At 38.4% G+C, this 13251-nt stretch overlaps 1 protein-coding gene and 1 long non-coding RNA gene across 4 annotated transcripts; both read left to right on the top strand.

Moving 5' to 3' along the window:
• Positions 1 to 947: 947 nt before the first annotated feature.
• Positions 948 to 11655, top strand: LOC126584213 (mitochondrial Rho GTPase 2-like). Of its 2 annotated transcripts, XM_050248673.1 has the most exons (6): positions 948 to 1264; positions 1369 to 1450; positions 6309 to 6427; positions 10174 to 10262; positions 10377 to 10458; positions 10635 to 11655. In XM_050248673.1, the coding sequence occupies exons 3-6, from the start codon at positions 6380 to 6382 to the stop codon at positions 10875 to 10877; spliced, it is 462 nt and encodes a 153-aa protein (XP_050104630.1). In that variant the 5' UTR covers positions 948 to 1264; positions 1369 to 1450; positions 6309 to 6379; the 3' UTR covers positions 10878 to 11655. The 2 variants fall into 2 exon arrangements, 1 of the variants encoding a protein (XP_050104630.1); XR_007610012.1 differs by lacking the exons at positions 10174 to 10262; positions 10377 to 10458; positions 10635 to 11655 and adding an exon at positions 6530 to 6698 and having other exon boundaries at positions 988 to 1264.
• A 17-nt stretch (positions 11656 to 11672) lies between these two features.
• On the top strand, positions 11673 to 12773 carry LOC126584217 (uncharacterized). Of its 2 annotated transcripts, XR_007610014.1 has the most exons (4): positions 11673 to 11820; positions 12122 to 12285; positions 12369 to 12516; positions 12631 to 12773. It is a non-coding gene; the product is annotated as an uncharacterized LOC126584217 (long non-coding RNA). The 2 variants fall into 2 exon arrangements; XR_007610013.1 differs by having other exon boundaries at positions 11674 to 11820; positions 12369 to 12773.
• Positions 12774 to 13251: the final 478 nt, after the last annotated feature.

The raw sequence follows: 13251 nt of genomic DNA, 5'->3' as shown, positions 1-13251 counted from the left end.
GGAAAGAATTTTTTAAGTTGCAAGGTTCTAAGTTGTTATGAGCTCAGGTTACCATCCACAGAGTGATGGACAGACCGAGGTTGTGAATCGGTGCCTTGAAACTTACTTGCGATGCTTCACTAGCTGTCAACCTAAGAAGTGGCTCCACTATGTTCTAAGGGCAGAATGGAGCTATAACACTTCCTACCACACTTCCTCAAAGTTCACCCCTTTCAAAGTGGTCTATGGTTATCCACCACCACACATCGCGTCTTATGAGCTTGGCACTACTAAGTTGGATATCGTGGAGCAGGGGTTGCTAACTACGGACAAACTATTAGCAATGCTCAAGACCAATTTGCAAGTATCTCAGAGCCGGATGAAAACACAAGTGGATAAGCATCAGAGTGAAAGGGTTTTCGAGGAAGGAGATTTGGTGTATTTGAAATTAATTCCCTATTAATTGCAATCTTTGTCATCTCATGCTTACCGTAAGCTTCATCCCCGGTACTATGGTCCTTATGAGGTTTTGGAAAAGATTAGGAAGGTTGCCTACCGGTTGAAACTGCCTGAGAATTAAAAAATTCATCCAGTCTTTCATGTTAGTTGGTTGAAGAAGCACTTGGGAGACAAGGTCACTGCAACTCCATTCTTGCCTACTGTCACTGATGATGGGTTGCTACCACTTGAACCACTCAAGGTGCTACAAAAGAGGGTCTACAAGAAGGGCCAATCTGTTGGAGTTCAGCTGTTAATCTAGTGGAAGAACAACAAAGAGGACGAAACTACATGGGAGGATTATGATGAGTTTACTGCCAAATTTCTCGATTTCAGTCTTTAATTCTAACCTTGAGGACAAGGTTTATTTTGTAAGGGAGGGGTAATGTTATGATTATAATAGTGGTTAGAATAATAGTGGAATATTATTTAGCTAAATGTTGTTATTGTTAATGGCCAGCTGGCATTGTGAGAAGGATGGTTGTATAAGAACCAAATTGTGGCATTGTTCTGAAAAGGTTGAATTGATCGGCAACCCATGGATTACGTGTTGGTTGCACGGAGAGAGAGAGAAAGGGAGAATTCAATCGGCAACCCATGGATGATCTTTCGGTCAAACTCGCAGATCCATGTTCGATCCTTCAATTTCTGAGCTAAACATTGATCCAATTCCCAGATCCACAAGAAGGAAACGTAAAGACTCGGTTTGTGCCTAAAAAAATATACTCTCTTCTCTGTTGTGTGCTTGAATGCCTCGGATCTGCGACTCTTGATTGCTGAAAATTAGGTTCTTTGCACCCTAACTTTGAATTTTAGCATATTTTTTTTCTACGGATTAATGCAATCACAAGATTATTTTGTTGATTTTTATACATACGTTTATGGATGAAGGGTTTAGGTGCTCTTGAAGATGCCCACCCTGATTTTTTTACACCAAGTGCAAATGGCAACCCAGGCATTCCAACTTGCCCAGGTACTTCAATCTTTTCAGTTTTTGGTAATTTTCGATTGCTGTTTGGTTGCTGAGAAAGAGAGGGAAAATAAGAGAAATCATCAAAAGTTGATATATATCATTTGTTTTTAGTCACATTGATTTTTATTGTGAGATATTATTATATGATTATAGTTTATAATTACCTGTGGACTTGAATAGTGTTATCTAAAGCTCTCTTACTACTAAGTTGTATCTATATAGTAAGAAATTGTTGTGTAGGTGAACTACAAACCTTAAATTCCCTCATTCTGTATATTTGCAGTTGCTTTTTCCGTATAAATCTTCTCTTGCAAAGAAATTCAAAGGCCTTTAATTGTATTCATGGACTATAACTGTAATTATACAATACAACAACAACAACAACAACAACAAAGCCTTTTCCCACTAAGTGGGGTCGGCTATATGAATCCTAGAACGCCATTGCGCTCGGTTTTGTGTCATGTCCTCCGTTAGATCTAAGTACTCTAAGTCTTTTCTTAGGGTATCTTCCAAAGTTTTCCTAGGTCTTCCTCTACCCCTTCGGCCCGGAGCGTCAGTAGGCCTTCTTTGCGCATGTCCAAACCACCGTAATCGATTTTCTCTCATCTTTCCTTCAATTTCGGCTACTCCTACTTTACCTCGGATATCCATATTCCTAATCTTATCCTTTCTCGTGTGCCCACACATCCAACGAAGCATCCTCATCTCCACTACACCCATTTTGTGTACGTGTTGATGCTTCACCGCCTTCAGTGGCCTACGACGGTCACACAACACGCCGGATGCACTCTTCCGCTTGATCTATCCAGCTTGTATTCTATGGTTGAGATCTCCATCTAATTTTTCGTTCTTTTGCAAGATAGATCCTAGGTAGCGAAAACGGTCGCTCTTTGGTATTTCCTGATCTCCGATCCTCACGCCTAACTCATTGTGGCCTCCATTTGCACTAAACTTGCACTCCATATATTCTGTCTTGATCGGCTTAGGTGAAGACCTTTAGATTCCAACACTTCTCTCCAAAGGTTAAGCTTCGCATTTACCTCTTCCTGAGTTTCATCTATTAACACTATATCGTTTGTGAAAAGCATACACCAAGGAATCTCATCTTGAATATGTCATGTTGACTCATCCATTACCAACGCAAAAAGGTAAGGACTTAAAGATTGTTGATGCACAAAATCAGTGAGGACTTTGGTACAACAGAAAATATTAAGTTTGTGGTCTTCGCTAGATTGTTCCAGTCATTAGTGTGGATAAGTATGTAAATGGATAGAGACAGGAAAGCAAACACAAGATGTATGTGGTTCACTCAGATTGGCTACGTCCACGGAGTAGAGTTCTCATTAATTGTGAAGGGTTTACACAAGTACATAGGTTCAAGCTCTCCTTTAGTGAGTACAAATGAATGATTTAGTACAAATGACATTAGGAAATATTGTGGGAGAATGATCTCGTAATCACGAAACTTCTAAGTACCGAAGTGTGGTATCGTCTTCACTTGCCTTATCTGTCTCATAGGTAGATGTGGCATCTTTTCTGGAAATACTCTTCCTCCATCCAGGGGTGATATCTTTAACTGGTGGAGATGCACAAGGTAATGTATCAATTTCACTTGAAGCTTACTTGTAGTTTCAGGCTTGGTCAAACGTGATACAAACCATGAAGTAGGAGTCCCCTAAGTCACCGAGCTAGGGGATCTGCTGAAAGAGGTGACAGACAAGGTAAGCAATCAGAGCTCCAAGCAATCAGTCCCATATCATAAATTTGATTTCGAGTTCCGACTGATTGTTCTCATTCTCCCTATCTTGCAGGCAGCATGAAGGATAAAGAGAAGAAAAAGGAGAAGAGATGATATGAGATACTTTTGCTTTTGAAGAAGTAACTTTCCACATGCTTATTCTTGAACTGGGCTGGAGGGTTTTCTGGTTTCCTCCAGAGTATAAGGCCGAATGAAGAATTTGAGGGTCAAAACAAGTCCATCAAATCTTGAGTACGTTCGACCCTGCTGATATGGGATACTTTTGCTGTTGACAAAGTAATGGATGTATCGGCACGTGTTCTGTTATGCTTGTCTCCACATGCTTCCTTGTATCCTTCTCACTTTCCCTATCTGTTCCTCAGGCAGATGTGGTATCTTCTCTGGAAGTATAAGATGTTGAAGATGAGTACTCGAGAGCAATGCCAGGTAAGTAATCAGGTAAGGGGTTCCAGGCAGTCGGTTCCTGACTGGAAGCTTGATTCCAAGTGCTGACTGATTGCTTTCTTTCTCCTTGTCTTGCAGGTAAGAACAAGGCCAAATGAAAAGATAGGGGAAAAGCATGATATGGGATACTCTTGCTTTTAACCCTAATGATATGAGATATTCTTGCTCTGGTGTAGCTTGTTTGCAGAGGTATTATCGGGGGGAAAGAAAGCTGAGTATTTCAAGAGGCTTTGTTGGAAGTGCCCTCTTAGATATGAGGAAGGGTTGAGCATTTTTGCAGGTCTGCCTGTCCGTTGAGGATGGAGGTCGACATATATAGGAGTCTCCCGAACAACAAGTAGTAATGATATTCCTTTACCCTGCTTGGTCATAGCACGGTAATGGGAGCTGCCAGCTTCACGTGTTTTAACTCTGTTAGAGCACTTTGAAAAAGCGGTCTGTGGTATTTGGAAAGTTGATGTTGCGTGTGAAGATTACAGACAAGCTTTATCCAAGGAGATTTGGCTCTCGAAGTTGAGAAAGCGGTGCCTCTTCGGTTTTCGAACAAGCAATCCTATCGGGGATCTGGCTCTCGAAATTCGAAGAACGGTGCCTCTTCGATTTTTGAGAAAGCAATCCTGCTGGGAGTCTGGCTCTTGAGATTTGGAGAGCAGTCTCTCTTCGATTTTTGAGAAAGTAATCATGTTGGGAGTCTGGCTCCCGAGATTCGGAGGACGGTGCCTCTTCGATTTTGGAGCAATCAATCTTGTTGGGAGTGTTTTCTCGAATGTGAGTAAAGGTTGGGCATGTTTGCTAGTCTACCTTGCCACAGAGCACAGAGGTTGACACACAGGGACTTTGTAATTATCCAGCAGTGGTGCTGTTCCTTTACCCTTATGGGTAATAATATGGTAGCTAGACCTTCAAAATTTGTGTCTAAACTTTGTTAGTGCTGTTTCTTTGCTATTCTTTTACCTTTCTTGGTCATAGTGATGTAGTGGGAGCTGCAAGCTTCACGTGTCTAAACTTTGTCAGAGATTTTTGACAAAGTTATCTGTGGTACCCATGAGCTGATGGTGCGTGTGGAAAGTGGGTGATTGAATTCACGTGCTTTCTACTTCACCAGAAATCTTCGACAGAATGCCCGTAATTTCCGCAAAGGTGACTGTGCATGTGACAGGTGCTGACAAGGCTGAAAAAGCAGGTGGCTCTCCGATTTCTGAGATCGGCCCTCGTCGTCTCTGAGCAGCCCAGCTTTTGAGAAAGCAAGCGCCTCTTAGATTTCTGAGATCGACCTTCGTGGTCTTTGAGCAGCCCAGCTTTTAAGAAAGCAAACGCCTCTTCAATTTCTGAGATTGACCCTCGTGGTCTCTGAGCAGCCCAGCTTTTGAGAAAGCAAACGCCTCTTCGATTTCTGAGTAGGCGCCTCTTCGATTTCTGAAGCTCCGTCGAGTGCAGGTTTTTATAGAGGCTGACATTAAGTTCCAAAGCACACTTGAATCTCCACCATTGCATTTCTAAGATCTTGATTTGTCCGACCTCTTCTCTCTTCAACACCTTTGAAAATGTCTGGCCCCTCTGACCGTCGTTTTGACTTGAACCTTGTTGAAGAGGCAGCCACGCCTTCTCCAGACAACATATGGCACCCATCCTTCTTATCTCCTACTGGTCCTCTTACCGTTGGGGATTCCGTGATGAAGAATGATATGACCGCTGCGGTGGTGGCCAGGAACCTTCTCACTCCCAAAGATAACAGACTACTTTCCAAACGGTCTGATGAGTTGGCTGTTAAGGATTCTCTAGCTCTCAGTGTTTAATGTGCATGTTCTGTGTCTAATATGGCCCAACGCCTATTTGCTCGAACCCGCCAAGTTGAATCATTGGCGGCTGAAGTGATGAGTCTCAAACCGGAGATTAGAGGGCTCAAGCATGAGAATAAACAGTTGCACCGGATCGCACATGACTATGCTACAAATATGAAGAGGAAGCTTGACCAGATGAAGGAATCTGATGGTCAGATTTTACTTGATCATCAGAGGTTTGTGGGTTTGTTCCAAAGGCATTTATTGCCTTCGTCTTCTGGGGCTGTACCGCGTAATGAAGCTCCAAATGATCAACCTCCGATGCCTCCTCTTTCTAGGGTTCTGTCCAGTACTGAGGCTCCAAATGATCCCCCTTCGGTGCCTTCTCTTTCTGGGGCTCTACCGACTGCTGAGACTTCTCCTAAGCAACCTTTGTGAAGGCTCCCTCTTGTTTGTTTATTTTGACAACTGTAATTATACAATGTACATTATTATTGAAATATAAAATGGTATAATTTATATATAAAGTCAATTTAAACTCATTAAAATATACAATCTTTAAATACAAAAGTAAATTTGAAAGAAGTTTAAGTAATATGTGAATGCCATATATTTTATTATGTTAAAAATTGAAATTAGAATCGTGCTATTCTTTGATATGAATGAAGTACATAGTGTTCTCCTTCAAAATTGAAATTAGATTTCTCCATCCCCTTAATTAAATGAAATATCAGAAAATTACTTTCCCATTGCTTTGTTTGTCAAATATTATGCTTATATCTGTTTAATTTCATTTTCTATCAGCAAAAGAACTGTGATACCAATGTACTAATGAGTATTGTTTCAATTTCTATGTTTACTCATCTTTTCCCAGGGAAATACTGCATTTAAGGAAAAGCCTGAAATAATGTTGTCAAGTGCTATACTGAAGCTATCAGATTGAACATGATGTGTGCAACTTATGATTGCATCCGTGCAACTGCTTACTTGGAGGTAATAGTCATTTTGCATGCATATCTTTAGAATCTTTGTTTTTATAACTATTGGTGAAAGCACTGCAGACCAAATCATGTTATATATGCTTATTGTAAACAGTTCTGTTTGTAAAAGGACAGTTGGGTGCAGTGGCGGATCCAGGAATCTTACCCCAAGGGGTCGCAGTGTAAAAGTTCAAATAAAAATTTAGGATGGAAAAACATATTGAAAATGAAATCATAGTACTTTCATTCATAATTCATAATGGAAACAATATTACAAACTATAATTGTCCACGACGAGGTTTCATATTTTGAAAACGAAGCATTATAGCTTCATTTTCAATACAAGAAAAAATATCTCTCTCAATATAAACAAGCAAGCTATCACTCAACCATTGATCACCCATTTTGTTCCTAAGTGAACCCTTAACAATATTCATGACAGAAAATGCTCTCTCCACTGAAGCAGTTGCAACTGGTAAAACTAAAGACAATGTAATGAGCAAATATACATAATTGAATACTTGATGCATCCTTGTCTCCACCATTTTTTTTGCAAGATCACCAATCCCTTCCAATTGAGAGAAATCACTACTGGAACACACATAATGAATATAAATCTCAAGTTGATCTTCAAGTGCCAAATAATCTTCATCCGAAAAGTCTTGAGGATAAGATTGAGCAAGACGAAGTAACTTTGGTTTATCAAAAGCTACAAATGAATCTTTCGGACTCAAACATGCCATACAAATAAGCAACTCGGTATTTACCTCATTAAAGCGATCATCTAACTCCGTAATTTGCTCATCAATGACATAAATAAAGAGCTCCACACGATAATGATGACGATTTGTCTTTATTGGAGCATAACGCCTTGACCTCCCTGGAAGTATAAATGCCTCTTCCATGTTAGGAACATCAATATGATGTTTTTCACAAAAAGAAGATACTTCATCAACCAATGCATCGAACCCATTATTCCTCATCCAATATAGCTTTTCCTTGCATGATTTCACTAAAGCCATTGCATTCACTATTTCTTGATCTTTCCTTTGCAATGCTTGTGACAAATCATTTGTGAGTCCCAATATGACTTTCATCAAGAAAAGGTGAAACACAAACTCAAAAGTAAGTATCATTCTCATTAACTTATTTGCTTCACCCGCACTTTCATTGGGATTATCATCAATAACCATTTGAAGCACATGAACCACGGATGAAAACATAGAAATGATGCTAATCAAGGTACCATAGTGTGAGTTCCATCGTGTGTCACCGGCACGTTTGAGACTTGTTTCTTGATTTAAGCCTCGCCCCGTTATAAGACAATCATTTTCAAAAGTTATCACAAGCTCTTCTTGAAGTTGCCCTCTAAGTGAATCACGCCGCTTACAAGATGCTCCAACATGATTAACCACACTATTAGCCGTTGCAAAAAAAGAGGCAATGTCTATATTCATCTTTGCTACGGCAACAAGAGCTAGTTGAAGTTGATGAGCAAAGCAATGAACATAATATGCACAAGGTTGTTCTCTCAATATCTTTGTTTTAAGGCCATTCAACTCACCTCTCATATTGCTAGCACCATCATAACCTTGTCCTCGTAGCTTGGAAATGCTCAAACCGTTGCGAGAAAACAATGTGTCAATAACATCCTTTAGTGAACTTGAAGTAGTGTGGGTAACATGTTGGATACCCACAAATCTTTCAATTACATGCCCGTTGTCATCCACATAACGCAACACCATAGCCATTTGCTCTTTCACAGACACATCACGTGCTTCATCCACCAATATTGAAAAGAATCTATCTTTTAGACCATCCATGATAGCATCAAGTGTTTCAAGGGCACATGAATTCACAATTTCTTTTTGAATGGAAGGAGCTAGTAATTTGAGATTCCTCGGAGCATTTTCCATCACAACTTCTCTAACTTTATCATTATTATCTGCAAGGAATTGCAATAACTCCAAGTAATTTCCCCTATTGCTTGAAGTGGCACTTTCATCATGGCCACGAAAAGGAAGACCTTGTCGCAATAAAAACTTAGTGCACTTGATTGAAGCAATCAAGCATGTGCGATAAGCCTTACGAGCTTGGTCAGAGTGTTTGCTCACTGCCGTTTCAATATGTGTAGCTTGATTCATCAAATTTGTAGCAGCTTCTCTAGCCTTATTATGAACACTCCCAACCGGTCCAACATGCATCTTAAATCTTTCTCTCCCTTTCTTCCAATTCTTAAATCCATCTCCAGTGAAAGCTTCACTACCCACTTGTTCAAAATTGGTTTTAAAGAGATAGCAATAGAGACAAAATGCCGCATCTTTAGATACACTATACTCCAACCAATCAAACTCATCAAACCATTGGGGAATGAAGCGTCGATTAATTCCCGACATATTAGTTATTGGGAAATTATGACCTCTAGGTTGACAAGGTCCTTTTTGTAGATATAATCTTCGGACCTCATCTCTCATATTAGCGTCATAATCTATTATTCGAGTTCTTAATCCAGGATCCGCTTGAAGATTACCCAAAACATCATCTAAATGACTTTGTCTTGAACTTAGAGTTCTTGAACTACCAACAGTATTTGAACTATCAACATTATTCGAACTACCCGAACCCGATGATGACTTTCTCTTAAAAAACCGTTCCATAATAATGCTACATATACAAAATATTCAAAATAAATACTCACAATATAAACAAACCATAAACATAATCAAAATAAATATGAATTGGATTTCAATTAAATTAAATATCTCATCTTGCATTCTACATATACAAAATAATGAAAATAAAAACTCACAATATAAACAAACCATCAATTTAATCAAAATAAATATGAATTGAATTTCAATTAAATTAAATATATTCTACATATACAAAATATTCAAAATAAATACTCACAATATAAACAAACCATAAACATAATCAAAATAAATATGAATTGGATTTCAATTAAATTAAATATCTCATCTTGCATTCTACATATACAAAATAATGAAAATAAAAAATCACAATATAAACAAACCATCAATAAAAACTCACAATAAAAACTCACAAAATAAATATGAATTGAATTTCAATTAATTAAATATATTCTACATATACAAAATATTCAAAATAAATACTCACAATATAAACAAAGGGAGGAGATGGAGTTGGAGCTGCCAGCAGGGGAGCAGCAAGGGAGGAGATGGAGTTGAGGGTTTGGGGGCAGCAACAGCAAGGGAGGAGAGGAGTTGAGGGTTTGGGGGGATTGAGTTAGGGTTGGAGGATGAGAAAACAAAAGAAATTGGGGCTTTTGATTGTATAGGAGTCGGGTAGGAAGGCTGGGACTGGGGGGGGGGGACACGGTGGGAATTTTTTTTTTTTTTTGATCGGCCTGGCCCAAAACGACGCCGTTTTGGCCAGGTCATTTAAAAAAATTTCCTGGGCCAAAACGACGCCGTTTTGCCCGTCTGTTTTGAAAAAAAAGAAGCGCGCGCAAGCGCTGCTTCTTCTTCCTCTTCCTGCCGAGTCTTCGTTCAGGCTTTTTGTCGAACAGTTGGCGTGCGAGTCCGACCCCGACGACCCCAGCTCCAAGAGGTCGCATATGGGAGCTTCAAGGTTGTTTCCATGGTTTCCAAGGGGTCGTGCGACCCCGACGACCCCACTGTGGATCCGCCACTGGTTGGGTGGTTTGGCATTAGTTATTGTTATCTAGATTTTGTATCTTTATGTGGAAATGAGTTATAGCTGGTAAATGAGAAGCAGAGTAAGCAAATTACGGAGATACCTCCAGAAGAGTACAAAATGGCACTGGTATGGATTGACTTGGAAATGACTGGTGAGGGTAAAATAATGTATGTTCCTTTTACCCTTTTGTTATTTGTGGATAAAATTATGTATGTTCCTATCATGGTTTCTTTTTATTCTCCAAAAATAGATTTTTAATATGCAGTTTACTGAAATTTCAGTCCTTTGAGTGAAGCTCCTTATAAGGATGCTGCAGAGAGAACGGCATCTGGGAATTTACCTCTTAATGCATTTTTATCTGAGGTATCTTCGTTTTCGTTGCTACCCTGTTTAAATTAGTTTACATATGCTCTTCATGAATTTTTTTTTTTTCCCATTTATTTTGGATGATATACATGTTTCCCTTTTTTCTTTGTTTAAATAATCTCCTTAAGCCAATTGTAAATTGTAACTATATCTTTGTTTTTTTGTGATTCCAGTGGGCCCTCATGACACTTTTAAATCCAAACCGAAGTTTGGCGAATTTGATATATGTTGGATACAATGGCAGTCCTGCTTCAGCTATCCATGTTACTAGAAGAAGATCAGTAGATCGTAAAAGGAAAAAAACGGAAAGAAATGTTAGCTGCTTCATTTTTGGTCCTAAAAATGCAGGAAAATCCCCTCTTTTAAATTCATTCATAGGAAGGTATGGCTTTCCCCCTTCACTGTACTCAACATAGTTAATTAGTTCCGTATATTATAAATGTGAAGAGAAAGGGTACCACCATACCTAATCCCATTTTCTGAATCTTTGGTATAACAAAATTTATTGGGTGATAACTTCCTAGCTCTCAGATGCTGTTATAGTTCTACACAAATGAACTATTTTGCTCCTAAAACTACCCAATTTTCTTTTCTTTTTTCTTTTCAAACTGAGACAGAGCTCACCGTGTCTGCTATCCCTTTCCTGTTTGACTCTGATCTATCTTCCATCTTAAAAAAGTATAGCATCTGATGATTACATATGATGGGATTGTCTCTTGGTAAGTGCAACGATTCCCCTTTCAATTTCTCATGTCTCCTAAATCCCTAAGATTGTATTTTTGCCTGATGAGAAGAGATTCATACTCCTCTTGCCTCTAAACACTTAATTTGGAGTATGCAGTTTTGACTCCTGTTATATTCTCATTAGAATAGGGATACAAAGCTCAATACTTTCGAATGATAAAAGTTTTTGTCAAGATTCTGACTTGATATATGTGCGTAGATATGTAGCCTATAGAGAGAGCTATATTCACTGATAACAAATGGATGTGTAGGGACGTATGAGACAACAATCACTCATTCTTGTGTATACTTCTCATATTGTCATTGATTGCTTTAGGTGGTAATTATGTCGCTCCTTGAGATAATAATATGACTGAAATGCTCTCTGATTTGTGAATAGATCATTTTTGCAGCATTTTTCCTTTGTGGGTATTTATAAAATTTAAGTTGTTCATGCAAGTGAATCTTTTAAATGTGGTCCAGATTATAAAAAATGCAGATCTTGAATAATTACGGGAATTATGATCTGGTACATATGGAACTGTTTATCATGGAAAATGGCGGGGAACAGATGTTGCTATAAAGCGAATAAAAAAGAGCTGTTTTGCAGGAAGATCATCAGAGCAAGACCGACTGGTGGGTTTCCTGAACAAATTTGTTTTGTTATTTTTTCCCATCACCTGCACAGTAGGTGTTGAAGAAAGTTAACATCTTTAGTTGTTTTATGACAATAATCCGTGACATTAAATGTTAGAGTAATATGATTTTCATTGGCTTCTGGCATCTATCATGACATACACCGTCTGCCTTAAAACAAAGGTGTCATTTTTATCTGGAATATCTTGGTACCTTATGGACAATCTTTAAATTTCTTGTGAAAATTTGTAATTTTCATTTGACATGCATGTGAAGTTGATTGTTCATGTGGCTGTATCAGACAAAGGACTTCTGGAGAGAGGCGCAAATCCTTTCAGCTCTCCATCATCCAAATGTGGTTGCATTATATGGGGTAGTACCTGATGGAGCTGGAGGAACGTTGGCAACTGTAACTGAGTACATGGTGAACGGATCACTTAGGCATGCCCTACTTAAAAAGAATAGGTAATTTTTCTATAATTTCTTTTCTTTTTTGCATCTTAACAGTTTTGTTATGCCTATCTTGGAACGTGGCATTCCTTATGCAGATCACTTGACCGTCGTAGAAAGCTTATAATTGCCATGGATGCTGCTTTTGGCATGGAATAATTGCATTGAAAGAATATTGTTCAGTTTGATTTGAAGTGTGACAATCTGCTAGTCAACTTGAGGGATCATCAACGACCTATATGCAAGGTAAGTTAGTCTGGAACCAAGTTACATGTTCAGGGATCCACGTAAAAGCACATTACTAGAAAGCATTTTCCTTTGTAGTCTTTAATGCATAATTGGAAAATTTGTTAAAACTAGGTACACTATTACTGTGCCAAAAGTTTCCCGGCTGATGGAATTGGGTAGATCCAATGGGAAATTTCTCTTATATGGAGGGTAGAAGTCAGAATGTGATGTTTGTAAAGGAACCTTTTATGTGAAATTTTAGCCCCATATCAAAATGTTTCTTTATTTTATCAGAATGTGAGTCTGCAGCTCTGACCAAGAATAATAAAATCTTAACAAAAACTATTTACACCTTTATGCCGAGAATCGAAGGGTTTGGGAGGAGGAAGAAGAAGAAAGGAGGAATTTGCAGGGAGTATTCCTTCATTTCATTTGCAATCATAATGTTTGTCAATCACCAATTCTGATTAAAAATTAATACAATATCCTAAAAGATTGAATCCAGACATCACCAACGCATAAAAATAGGAGAGATATATATATATATATATTAAAATAAACAGGTAAACGATACCTGTTTATAATCGCGGTTAATATCCATAATAACCCAAACGGTTATATCCATAATTATATATATATATTAAAATAAACAGGTAAACGGTACTTGTTTATAATCGCGGTTAATATCCATAATCACCCAAACGGTTATATCCATAATTATTTATTTATCTAAATAACGTAACCGTGAATTTA

This window comes from Malus sylvestris, chromosome 10 (assembly GCF_916048215.2).
Source record: "Malus sylvestris chromosome 10, drMalSylv7.2, whole genome shotgun sequence".
In the NCBI taxonomy this organism is placed as follows: Eukaryota; Viridiplantae; Streptophyta; class Magnoliopsida; order Rosales; family Rosaceae; genus Malus; species Malus sylvestris.
This window is presented reverse-complemented; position numbering and strand designations above follow the sequence as displayed.